The sequence below is a fragment of the Lolium rigidum genome, chromosome 1, assembly GCF_022539505.1.
Source record: "Lolium rigidum isolate FL_2022 chromosome 1, APGP_CSIRO_Lrig_0.1, whole genome shotgun sequence".
NCBI lineage: Eukaryota > Viridiplantae > Streptophyta > Magnoliopsida > Poales > Poaceae > Lolium > Lolium rigidum.
This window is the reverse complement of record NC_061508.1, coordinates 173,538,484-173,550,470: the sequence shown is the minus strand read 5'-3', so window position 1 is coordinate 173,550,470 and position 11,987 is coordinate 173,538,484. Positions and strand designations below refer to the sequence as shown.

The 11,987-nt window shown below is 46.9% G+C and overlaps 1 protein-coding gene across 5 annotated transcripts; it reads left to right on the top strand.

Annotated features, from left to right (window-relative positions):
* The first annotated feature begins 2,172 nt into the window (after positions 1-2,172).
* On the top strand, positions 2,173-10,737 carry LOC124682752 (pentatricopeptide repeat-containing protein At5g65560-like). Of its 5 annotated transcripts, none has more exons than XM_047217377.1 (5): positions 2,173-4,441; positions 5,169-5,399; positions 6,995-7,155; positions 7,235-7,317; positions 10,455-10,737. In XM_047217377.1, exon 1 carries the CDS (start codon positions 2,173-2,175, stop codon positions 4,387-4,389), a length of 2,217 nt encoding a protein of 738 aa, XP_047073333.1. In that variant the 3' UTR covers positions 4,390-4,441; positions 5,169-5,399; positions 6,995-7,155; positions 7,235-7,317; positions 10,455-10,737. The 5 variants fall into 5 exon arrangements, with proteins under 5 accessions (XP_047073333.1, XP_047073334.1, XP_047073335.1 ...); XM_047217378.1 differs by lacking the exon at positions 10,455-10,737 and adding an exon at positions 8,325-8,507; XM_047217379.1 differs by lacking the exon at positions 10,455-10,737 and having other exon boundaries at positions 6,995-7,090; positions 7,235-7,721.
* The last annotated feature ends 1,250 nt before the right edge of the window (positions 10,738-11,987 follow it).

The following is an 11,987-nucleotide window of genomic DNA, read 5'->3' as shown; positions in this document are numbered from 1 at the left end:
GTGCATCCAGGGAAACGCCCGGTTCGGACGTATCCAGCAGGCCTGGTCCGAAGCTGCTGTTAGCAGCGTGCCAGCCACAACATATGCCACTTTTAGGCATCCAAACGGCTAACTTTTGCATCGCGCGGGCCTATTTGCTATTTGGAGGGAGTGCAGGCTAACAACCGCGTCCTTTATGTTGCTGAAGAAACGGGCTTGCGAGCATGACAGGTCCAGTGTGTCGCCGCCTCGCCGGATCCGTTAGCCGCTTGCAGCAACGAGGAAATTGCACATAACATCATATGTTGGGGCATGTTTTGCAAGGAACCACAACCATGACTTGTTTTTGCACATAACACCATATTTTGTTGTAATTGTTGCACAAAACACTAAGTAGGGTCGTTACGTCGTTTGATACATAATTAGTCCCATAAACCCATTGAGAGTACATACGTGGACTCCGGTGTGGACCCCGACTAGGACCTGCCGCATAACTCTTCCTACTATTCGACCTCGCCGCCACCATCTCGGTCTCTGACCATCGTTGTCGCCTCCTTCCTCTGGAGTGAGTCCACTTTTTCATTCTCAAAACTAGGGCCCGCCTCTGGTCCAGGGGCAAAATGGTTGAGGGGGAGGTAGGTTCTCCGGCGCAGGCGACCACGGTAGTGGCAACGCCTGCTGCGACGCCTAGATGGCCGCCTCGAGGCCAATCCATTGGGCGCGCTCCTCGGGGCGTCCGTGGCGCGGAGTAGGGAAGGTGTACCCTGAACACTCGTCTTTCGTTGGCACGTACTCCTCCTCCTTCACGGGCGGCGGTGGCAGCGGTTGGTACGCCTCCTAGGCCTCGTTGTCGACATCATCGTCGTCGAGGCCCTCGAGGTGCGCCTCGATCATCTACCGCCGAGCGTCGTGCTCGGCCTCAAACCACCAGCTCCACATCGGGGAGTCGAAGGTGTACACCGGATCCCGCTACAGATCCAGCGGGAGGTGGGCTTGGCTGCAAAGGATCTCCGACGACATGCAGAGGATCTCCGACCGGCACGCGGAGCCGCGCAACAGGATGGCCGTCACCGGCCTCTGCACCTGGTTATTAAGATCAGCTAGCGCGTGTGCGTGGGGACGACAAGTGATTGGAGCGCGACCGTGATCTTCATTTATTAAGACCAGCCGACGTTTGTACGTGCGCGTGGGTCCGCATCTCCTCACCTCCCTCGGCCACTAATGGGCGGGCTCGAGGATTTTCCGAGAGGACGCGAGCATACACGTTGCCGTCTGCGGGCAGCACATAACCAACCCATGAGCCTAATTGTGTGTCAAACTAGCTAATAGGATTTAAAATAGCACGTTATTTTTCCACTAATAGCACGCTATTGCATATTTTAAGGGTCCACGATAAATTTTAGTAATTTTTTCTCGCTATAGCGCTATTTGTGAAATAGCATGCTATATCGATAAAACTTCATAGCGTTAGCGCGCTATTTTCTCAAGCAAAGTTGCTTTCACTTTTTAGTGGTGATGAGCTGCAATATGTTGCTTCCTTTTCTAGATTAGAATATAGTATTAGATGATTCTTAATAAATAATATATACTATATTGTTGCCTTGTGGAATGCTGATGTTAGGCTTCTGGAAAAAAATTATACTCCGTACTATGTTGTTGCCTTGTGGAATGCTGATGTTAACCTTCGGACAAATTGGAGATCTATTTATTGTATGTGGTTTTGTATGTAATTCAGTCATTTTTGGACTAAATATCTAATATTTTTAGCAAAATCCTTTATTTTTAAGCTACATGTGGTATTTTTTTCAAAACGCCGTTTGAATGTAGCACGCAATTAACACGATATAGCTTCCATAGCGTTTGAAGAAGGCTGACGCTATTTTATTTAACACGCTATTTTAAAGTTTGGTTCCTTATTTAATATTTTGTGCAACAATTACAACAAAATATGATGTTCTGTGCAAAATTAAGACATGATTGTGGTTCTATGCAAAACCCAACATATGGTGTTATATGCAATTTCCTCGCAGCAACGCCCAATTTCCTGTTTTTCTTACTAAACCCACCCTAGAGATCCAAACTCCCATCTCCTGCTCATCATCCCCCTTCGCCGCCGCCGCCGCCGCCGCCGCCGCCGTTCCATCTCCATCACTCCACCACGGCAATGCCCACGGCAACATAGCTCTTCGCGCGATGCCCCTGCCCGTTCCGATCCCCCGCCTCCTCGCCGCCATCTCTGCTGCCGCCTCCTCGCCCGCTGACCTCCGCCGCCTCTCCCACCTCCTCCTCAACCCCTATGCCCCACTCCCTCCGCTCCGCTGCCTCAACACCTTCCTCATGGCCCTTGCCCGCCACCGTATGCTCCCGGACATGGAGTCCTTCACATCCCGCATGCCCGCACGCAACCTTCGCACGTACACCACCCTCATCAACGCATACTGTCTCGCCGGCGACCTCCCTGCTGCTAAGAGGCATCTTGCCTCCCTACTCCGCGCCGGTCTCGCACCGGATTCCCATGCTTATACCTCCTTTGTTCTTGGATACTGCCGTGCTGGGCTGTTTGCGCACGCCTGCCGGGTGTTTGTGCTAATGCCGCTCCGAGGGTGTGCGCGCACTGCCTTCACGTACACTGCCCTGCTCCATGGTCTTTGTGGCGCTGGTATGCTGCGCGAAGCTGTGTCAGTGTTTAATGGGATGCGGGCAGACGGGTGCACCCATGACACGCACGTGTACGCCACGATGTTGCATGGGCTGTGTGGGGTGGGGCGAACTAGTGAGGCGGAAGTTCTTCTTGCTGAGGCAATCACCGATGGTTTTGAACCGAATGTGGTTGTCTACAATGCGCTGATTGATGGCTACTGCAATGCTGGGGACATGAAGCTGGCTGTTAATGTTTTTGACAGGATGGATGTTAATGGCTGCTCACCAAATGTCCGGACATACACTGAGCTGATATGTGGGTTCTGCAAATCTAGGAAGGTGGACAGAGCCATGGTGCTGTTCAACCGGATGGTTCAGGCTGGTTTGCTGCCAAATGTGGTGACATACACGGCCTTAATTCAGGGACATTGCAGTGATGGGCACTTGGAATGTGCTTTTAGGATGCTCGAGTCGATGGAGACCAGTGGGTTGGTTCCTAGTGAGTGGACTTGCTCAGTGTTGATTGATACTCTGTGCAAACGTGGAAGAGTTAGAGAAGCGCAGTTGTTTCTTGCATCTGTCATACAGAAGGGATATAAGGTGAATGAGATTGTCTACACCAGCTTGATTGATGGATTGTGCAAGACAGGAAATGTTGGTGCTGGTGACAAGTTAATGCAGAAATTGGTTTCACAGGGGTTTGTGCCAGATGCCCATACATACAGTTCACTGATTGATGGATTATGCAGGCAAAAGGAGTTGTCACGAGCGATGTTGGTATTGGATGATATGATGTTGAAAGGAGTACAACCCAGTGTTGTCACATATACAATTCTAATTGATGAACTTGTTAGGGAGCTAGGATCTGAAGGTTCAAAGAAGATACTTGATAAGATGATTGCAGCAGGTACTAAGCCTGATGTTTTCACCTACACAATATTTGTTCGCTCCTACTGTTGTGAGGGGAGGATGAAAGATGCTGAACACATGATGGTTCAAATGGTTGATCATGGCGTTTGCCCTAACTTAGTGACGTACAACACTTTGATAAGTGGGTATGCCAATTTAGGACTAGCAAGTCAAGCGTTTTCAACTTTCAAGCACATGGTTGCTACCGGGTGCAAGCCAAATGAGGATTCCTACACGATTCTTCTTAGGCTATTGGTAAAGAAAAAGTCCTCTAATGATATGCCTGCCTGCTCCGTTGATATATGGAAAATAGCAGAAATGGAATGTCTCCAGGGGCTTTTGGAGGAAGTGGTTAAGCTTCAGTTGCCTTCAGACATTGATATTTATAATTGTTTTCTTAGGTCTTTATGCCGCGTTGATAGATTGGCGGAAACTAAAATTTTGCTAGTTGAGATGCAGAGTGCTAACTTGACCCCCAGTGAGGATGTATATACTTCAATTATAGGGTGTTGTTGCAGACTAAAAATGCCAGCTGAAGCTTTGACATTTCTTGATTCATTGATCGAAAGTGGTTATTTACCACATATAGAATCATATAGGCATATTATTTGTTCTCTTTGTGAGGAAGGAAGCATTAAGACCGCTAAACATGTTTTTGGTGACATGCTGTCGAAGGAATACAACTATGATGAAATTGTCTGGAGGATTCTGATTGATGGTCTATTGCAGAAGGGCAATGTTGCTGAGTGCTCAAGTCTGCTCTCAGTGATGGAGGAAGAAGATTATCGCCCTAGTGATGCATTGTATGCCAGGCTTACAGGTAAAATAACAGTTGCAAATGATGGTCAGGAAACAGCTTGATAAAGTTAGATAAACCAATCAACTGTTGTGTGTTGGTGGTCTATTGCACAAGGTATGCATTTTAATTTCTCAATTCCGCTCCAAAGTATGTTCTTGCCATTCTTAGTTTCCTTTCTATGTCTAAACAATGTATAATTCTATTGGTGGCTTAGTGCCATGACTGCTTTAAGACAGTCATGGTCATTTTATGTGATAGATTTTTTGTGAGTTGTCTAGCGGAATATGTTAATAATTCAATCGAGTAACATTCAGGTAGAACACAGCTCTCATGATGTTATGTAACAGTATGAACTATATAAACTCATTGGTGACCAAGAAGCTACTGATTTACTAGTGTCAAGAAAATTGTGTGGTCAAAGAACAAAATAAAAACAGTGGTAGCTAAACTCAGGCTTCTTTGTTCTTCTAATAGAAACTGGGGCCTTAAGTCGTTCTTCTGAAAAGCCCAATATTGAAATGTGCAATTAAGCAGATTTGAATGTGCCTATTTGAGGCATACTGATTGAGAACTGTAATACAGACCAGATTAGTATTAGGCTTATTAGTCATTGGCAGATTCTGTCGTGCCCTATTTTGCTGCCTGTTGCCAATTTTTTTGCTTCCCAAAATTGGCTGACTACTCTTATTGTTTGTAACTGGTTTTCTGTAGCTTCCATCCCTACACAGTCACTTACTGTACATTTTCTGTCAAAGTAGTGGCACAGTCATTGTCATGATATTACAACAAGAAAGTAAGAAATGCATTTTACATTTCTTGTAACTGTCACTTGCTCTTTCAGTTGGATCTGTTTCATCCCTTGGAGTAAAAATGTCACTGCAGAAGACCACACAAACTACACACAGAATAAGTGTACTCTCATTGTCTTCAACCACTGGCTAGACCTTTATGTGTCACATGCATCAGATTCTCAGTGATAGCCGGAGCTTCTCAACAACTAGAAGAGGAACTAGAGCAGCCTGCATTCAATTTTGCAGATAGCAAGGTAGTTGTTGTCTCAGGAACTGAGAAGGTATGTTTGAAATTATCTTCTTTATGTTGCGTTCAGTTACCAACTATTGTTTCCTCTTTATCTTTTATGATGCACATTTTAGGGCATCTCCAGCGGCCCGACGCAAACCGTCTGTTAACCATGCGGTCGAAAAATGGGTCTGCCCCCCCTCCCCAGCGGCCCGACGCAAAATGACTGGTCTGTCCTCGGGGACACAAACGTGGCCCAAATTTGGGGTCGAAATGCGTCGGCGCGGACTCGGCATGGTCAGCGCACGCGTCCGCACCCTTCGCACTTGGGCCCACCCGTTAGCGACCACGGATGCTTCGTCTTTCTGCGGGTGAGTACTAGGGCGGGCGGCGTTGTGCAGCTTTCTAGGCTAACGGCGCACCTCACCATCTGCGCGCCTGCAACACTAGGCTTCTACGCCAGGGCATTGAAGGCGAGGCGCGCCAGCAATGCTGCTAGGCTCTCGCCAGCCTTTTTAAGGGGCACTGGTGGTGGTCATTTCCTCACCCACACGATCGCCAGTGTTTAGTAGTCGCAGCCCTCTTTTCCCGACCTACACCATGGGAAAAAGCTGGCCCTTCCGCAAGAAGAATCAAGACGGCGAGGCCAGCTCCTCGCATGGCGGCAAGAAGGCGCAGCAGCGCTGGTACGTCCCCACTGAGCTTGCGAGCTAGCTTTGGGAGCGAACCGGTCGGTGCCATGGTCGGATGGCAGCCTACCGGGTGGAGGCTGGTACCTCAACTCCCGCCGCGTGCCGGTGCCTCCTGTGCCTTGTGCAGGACGAGAGCGGCGCGATGAGGTCCGGCGCCGGCGATTCATACTGCCGTCGGATCTGCGCGAAGATCCGGCGTTCGACCTCAACTCCTACCGTTGGCTCACGTTCGGGACGTGAGAGTTCGACCCGCTTCGCCGGGTTCTTCAAGCGCGAACTCTTGAACGCCCTCACGGATGACGAGGAGGACGATGAGGAGGCCGCCGAACGACGAGGATGGCGATGACTACGAGGACTAGGGCTTTGACGACGGCGGCGTGGTGTGGGATCCGGAGCACCAGCCGCCTTATCTCACCGAGGACGAGGCCATCCAGCTTGCCATTGACCAGAGCGATCTCGACCAGCTCGCGGAGCGGAACGGCATTGGCTTCCAGCTTCGTGAGTCGGCGCTGGCGCAGGGGACGGCGGTAACACCTCCGGTGACTCCGGAGCGCGAGATGCGTGGCCCATCTGCTGCTGCTCCCGTGGTGTGGGATCCATGGCTGGAGCCGCCGCCGGCGGCTACCCTTCCTCCTCCTCGTCCTGCGCTGCCGGTATACCATCAGCTGCCACCGGTGCCGCACAGGCCATTGGAGATGATGGAGGTCATCGACCTCACCGGCGACAACTAGACGCCAGTAGACTTCGCTGTGTTATTACATTTTGTTTGAAACTATGTACCTCTGTATCATCGATGTTTCCTTTGTTATTTAATATCAAATGCACGTAATTTCATCAGTGCGCCTGTACAACCTTTTCTTTTCATGGGAGTGCACTTGTACAACCTTTGTATATCCTGTACACTCGACGAACGTATTTCTCTTTTTTATCCAGCCTCTTGTATTTTGTACTTCAGGGTCAGCTACTTGTCCAAGAGATATATACAGCAACAAATTGGAATTGCTTGTGAAAGTTGATTGCCGTAACATGGTGAAATTACTTGTTTATAATGGTAAAGAACACGAGTACTGAAGTTCTGGACAGCTTACTCCAACTCACTCCAAGAATACTTGAACCGTGAGCTGCATGTGCTGATTTACTTCTTTTTCATAATGTTTTACTGAAATATTAATTATTTTTAGTTTCCAATCAGCAGGTAAATATGGTAATCAGATTCTGGAAAAAGCCCCAGATGCAGCTCATTGCTAATGCACCGATTCAGCTTCATGTATGTGTAAGGTAGGTTGACCGTTGACCCTCTGACATTAGAAACTGAAATTAAATGGAACACCAGTTATTCTGTCCATACTTAAAAATAATGTTCAGTGCATAACTTGTAATCTACATTGAAGGTTATACAATTACATTTATTCTAGTCCAAGCTATGCATGTCTCATTATGCTTCTGTTTAGTACTCTTTCTAGTTTTTGAAATCTTGGATGATAACTGGAATTGCTATATTAATATCGGGAAGCGTTTGGTGACAGCGATTTATTTTTTTCAAAATTTATTCATGGAGCCATTGTCACTTTGAAAACCTTGTTATCCTATTAAGAGCAACTCTAGCAGATCCTAGATAAACCGAACCTGTAAAACTCGGATTGGGTACCCCCGAAACGTGTTTTCCAGTGCCTCACGAGACGCGTCAGATCAGACCCCCCATGCTGCGACACTCGTAATGGTACTTTAAATTAGGGTTTAAGGCATCTAGGTCAAATAAGTAGGAGTACAAATAGTTTAAAATTCTGGGAATATTGTATCATACAATTATTAATATGGTTCCGATGGTCAAATGAAAGCAAGCGCAATAGAAGATTCGAAAACAACATAGCGATGATCAATTGGTAATGTATGCATCATGGTCATCACCGACAACCTATTCAAAAGTTCTCCCCGCCATAATGCCACCTCCATCACCTTATTCAGCACCGCCACCCAAACCAGCGCCACCACCCAAACCAACACCATCACCGGCCAAAGTGGCAGCATATTCTTGCCTTCTTCGTTGCACTATCTCCTTTCATTGCATCTCCCAAAACTCCCTTGCAATAGCATCCAACTCTGCTCTTAATCCTCGAGAGGTTCGGAACCAATATTCACCTCATTGTCCTCCTAACATGTTCACATACGAGGTAGGAACGTATGCAACTCGGAGGTACGCAGTTTACTCCACAAACCAAATAAAGATATGCAACCATTTGGCTGCAACTTACATGAAAATGGATTTTTTTTTTTTTACTTAACAGCCGTATCGACGAACATGTAGGAGGTGCCCTTTCCGAATCGGCGCCCGGTGCTGTTGCTGGCCGACATGGGTGGACAAAGGGGGCGTTTGTCCGCATGCCTGCACTTTCTGTTTTGGTGGGCCGGTGTACATAGATTTCGTCCGCCCTCCGGAAGCTAGCGGACATGCCCACCCGGACAAGGTTGTCGTGGTCACCTAGGATGGCAGCTGAGGTGCGCCTGGGACAGGCGCCATCAACCCGTCGTTGCCTTGGACGCATGGCTGAGACATGCGTGGGATGGTCACCGTCGTCTCCTGGGACGCGTGGACAAGGTCTCCATCATCGCCGGGACATGCCTGGGATGGTCGCCGATGGGAACATGGTGCATGCTGGTCGACTAGGTCACTGTCGTCGCCGGAATGAATCACCAATACTACAAGGACCCATCGTCACACGATGCATGCTGGTCGGTCTTGCATAAAATTAAAGGGACTGACTATGGCTCAGCTAGCTGAGAACAAGGCTTGTTCTCAGTCACCTACATCGGCCGTGCGAGCGTGGTAGTTATCAACATCATCAAAGTGCAACCTAGGTTTTTTTTCCGAGGGTACGCCAAAGGCGTACCATATCTATACCTAATCTATATCTACACCTAATAATAAAGGAACTAAGGTTTTCTTGGTTCGGTCCGTCGAAGTGGGCTTTCGTCCGCCGCAAAGTGGGCCTTACTACGTAGTGTCGTAGTCGTCCAAGTTTCCTCTGCTCTATGTCGTAAGATAATTGCCAATCGTCAATAGGGAAAGAAACGAACACCGGGTCGATCGGGTATTCGAGTTTAGGCTTTCCTAACAGCGTCTTCCCTACCTCTCACGTCTGGTTTCCCATATATATCCGTGAGATCGAGTAGACACGGGAGATCGAGGAGACGGTATGGAAAATATATTGGCGATGCACGTACGAATCTCCCGATCTTGGCGTCGGCGTCGAACCTCCCTCTGCCGCTGTAGCACTCCTGCTAGCGCGCCGGCCTTGATGGTGTAGCTCTCGCCCTGGCCGGATTGTGCACCTCTCGACGTGAGCGCCATCGTGACCCCCTCTTTTTTCTTGCCTGGTCAGTGGTCACACGAGCCATACTAGGTCAATGAGAACCATGGAGTCTGGACTTTGCGTCATGTTTCTATATACCTGCACGGCGGTCCAGAGTTCTAGACTTGAGTTCGGCAGTTCGCCGCCGTTTTCCGTGATTCTGCCTTCTGGGTCCGAGGAGGATACGGACCCTGTTGCTATGACGATGCCACACACAGCTGTTGGGCGTGGACACTCCACCTCGCCGGCCCGCCACATCCATGCTAGGTGCGCTCCGCCGGTCCGCCACAGCACCTCCCTGGTGGCCGGCGACCTCCACAATCTGGTCGTCCGCAAGCTCCGTCCGGATCCGTCACTGCCTTTTTCTTTTTCTTTAAGAAAGAGGCTGGTGCTTGCATCAATGGATGCTCTCCTTCCCGGTCTTCCTCTGCCGTCTGGGACAAGATGCGGGAGGTGTTGCAACTGGCTGATCGCCAGGGCCTTATAGATACAGTCACGACGTGCCTCTTTGATGTCTTGGTGTATGTTGATAAGGAAGTTCACATCAAGGTGCTGCTCATTATATGGAGAAAATTGGCAAGTAACAAATGATAGTCATGATAAGGTGCTGCGGACAGCCCTCATGTGTGGATGTGGCTACCTGATTATACTGTTCCAAGTCCGACAAAACGAACGAAAAGTGTATTTGGCACATGAGCACCAGTGCTCTTGATTTTGAAAAATTATATTTTTTGAATTTTAAAAAATATGAAATTAAATACCCACATACATATAAACATTCTGAAGGTACGGTAGAAATTTTGGATAAAAATATGTTATATTTTAAGCTATACAAAAAAGACAAATTTCTGACAAACATATACCTCTATACGTAGTCACAAATTTGTTTTTTTCCTGTAGCTCAAAATACAATATAATTTTTACCGAAATTTTGCATGAATATTCAGAACATGTGTATGTATTCATGAAATAAATGTGATGATTTTTTGAAACACAGAAATACAATTTTTAAATATTTTAAAAATTGAGAGCACTAGTGCTCATGTGCACCAAATTTGCTTCCAGGGTTTCGATTGGAGGAAAGGTATTACGACTGAGGAGAATTTTTCAATCAACATGAGAAGCAAGTCGTCTCTTCGGCGCTTCACCCTTTGCCGCTGGTAGGTTGGATTAGTGTTGCTACGAATCGTGCATGTGTGCTTGGTTGTTGAAGCCTCTCCGTGGTAGCTTCATGTGTGTGGATCATACGTGTATGAATTTGATTGTTATCTGATTGTGTTTGGTCGTTTGGATGATACGTGTAAATAATTAAATTGCAAATAATTGATTTGCAATGTTAGATTTGTTTTATTTTAGGACAGAAACATATTTTAATTTAAAATATATGAATCAATCAGTGTATTTTTTAATGCGCAAACCTTTATTATTTCCTAATTAGAATTCAAAATGACATCGAGAAAAGAAGAAAAATGAACAAAACAGGCGTCCGTGAACAATTTGGGGAGTGATGTCAGTCCAATGTGTCCACCTTGCTATGTGTAAATGATGTGAAACATAAATTCATAAAAATAGTTAAACTTATTCATTTGCATATAATTGACATGAATTTTTTAGGAATCTTGCTGAGCAGTTCATAAATTTACTTGATATGACAATACTCTCTTGCATGGCTAGCAGTTGTTTTCTCCCGATGCAACGCACGGGCACTTTTGCTATCTATATCTATCTATACCTAATAATAAAAGCAAAAGCGTTTCCGTGGTTTGGTCCGTTTAATTTTCTTCGTCCGCCGCTGGTGTTTTGCTTCGTCCATTGGCACGATCGAGAGCGTTTCGTATCAGTTCTGGTCTCCGTTCTTTTCTCCAAAAAAAAAGTTCAGGTGGATGTACCCTATGTAAACGCTCAATGCTCATATAAAGAGGTATATACAATTTTAGTCCCACAACTTACACCGTGGGAGCGTTTTAGTCCCACATCTTGCAAAGTGAGCAAGGTTAGTCCCACAACTTGCAACCCAGGAACATTTTAGTCCAATTCAATCGAATTACTACGATTTTGACGGATTTTGATACAACTGTTGGTCCAAAATCGTTCTAGGTATCCGAATTTTTGCAAAATGACCCCTGTGTATTTTTCTATGTCGCTTGGAACCCTGTACCGCCTGACAGGAGGGCCCACATGTCAGTAAAAGACGTACAAATAATAAAATCTTCAAGTGCATTGGAGAGATCCGAACTTCCAACCTGCACTGCCAGATACACGCTTGCCACTACAGCACAGCGGCGACATGCATGATAATATCTAGAACGTCAGTTTATTATACATTATCTTTAGGCTACCTCGCCTACACGAGTGCGGCGTTGTGTGCCCTAGCTGCTCGCCTCCAAGCACGCGTCGTCGGTCAGTTCAGCAGTGAGCTGAGTTCTTGTTGGCTCACACGGACATGAAACATAGAAAGAAAGAGTTACGTATATTAGCACACGCACAAGTAAAGTGAAGTTTTCTTTTTGAGGGTAACAAGTGAAGTGAAGTGAAGCATGATTGATTGAGTGTATACGGGAACTGCAAATGGAGGCCGGAGCTCTTTATTTTCAAAAT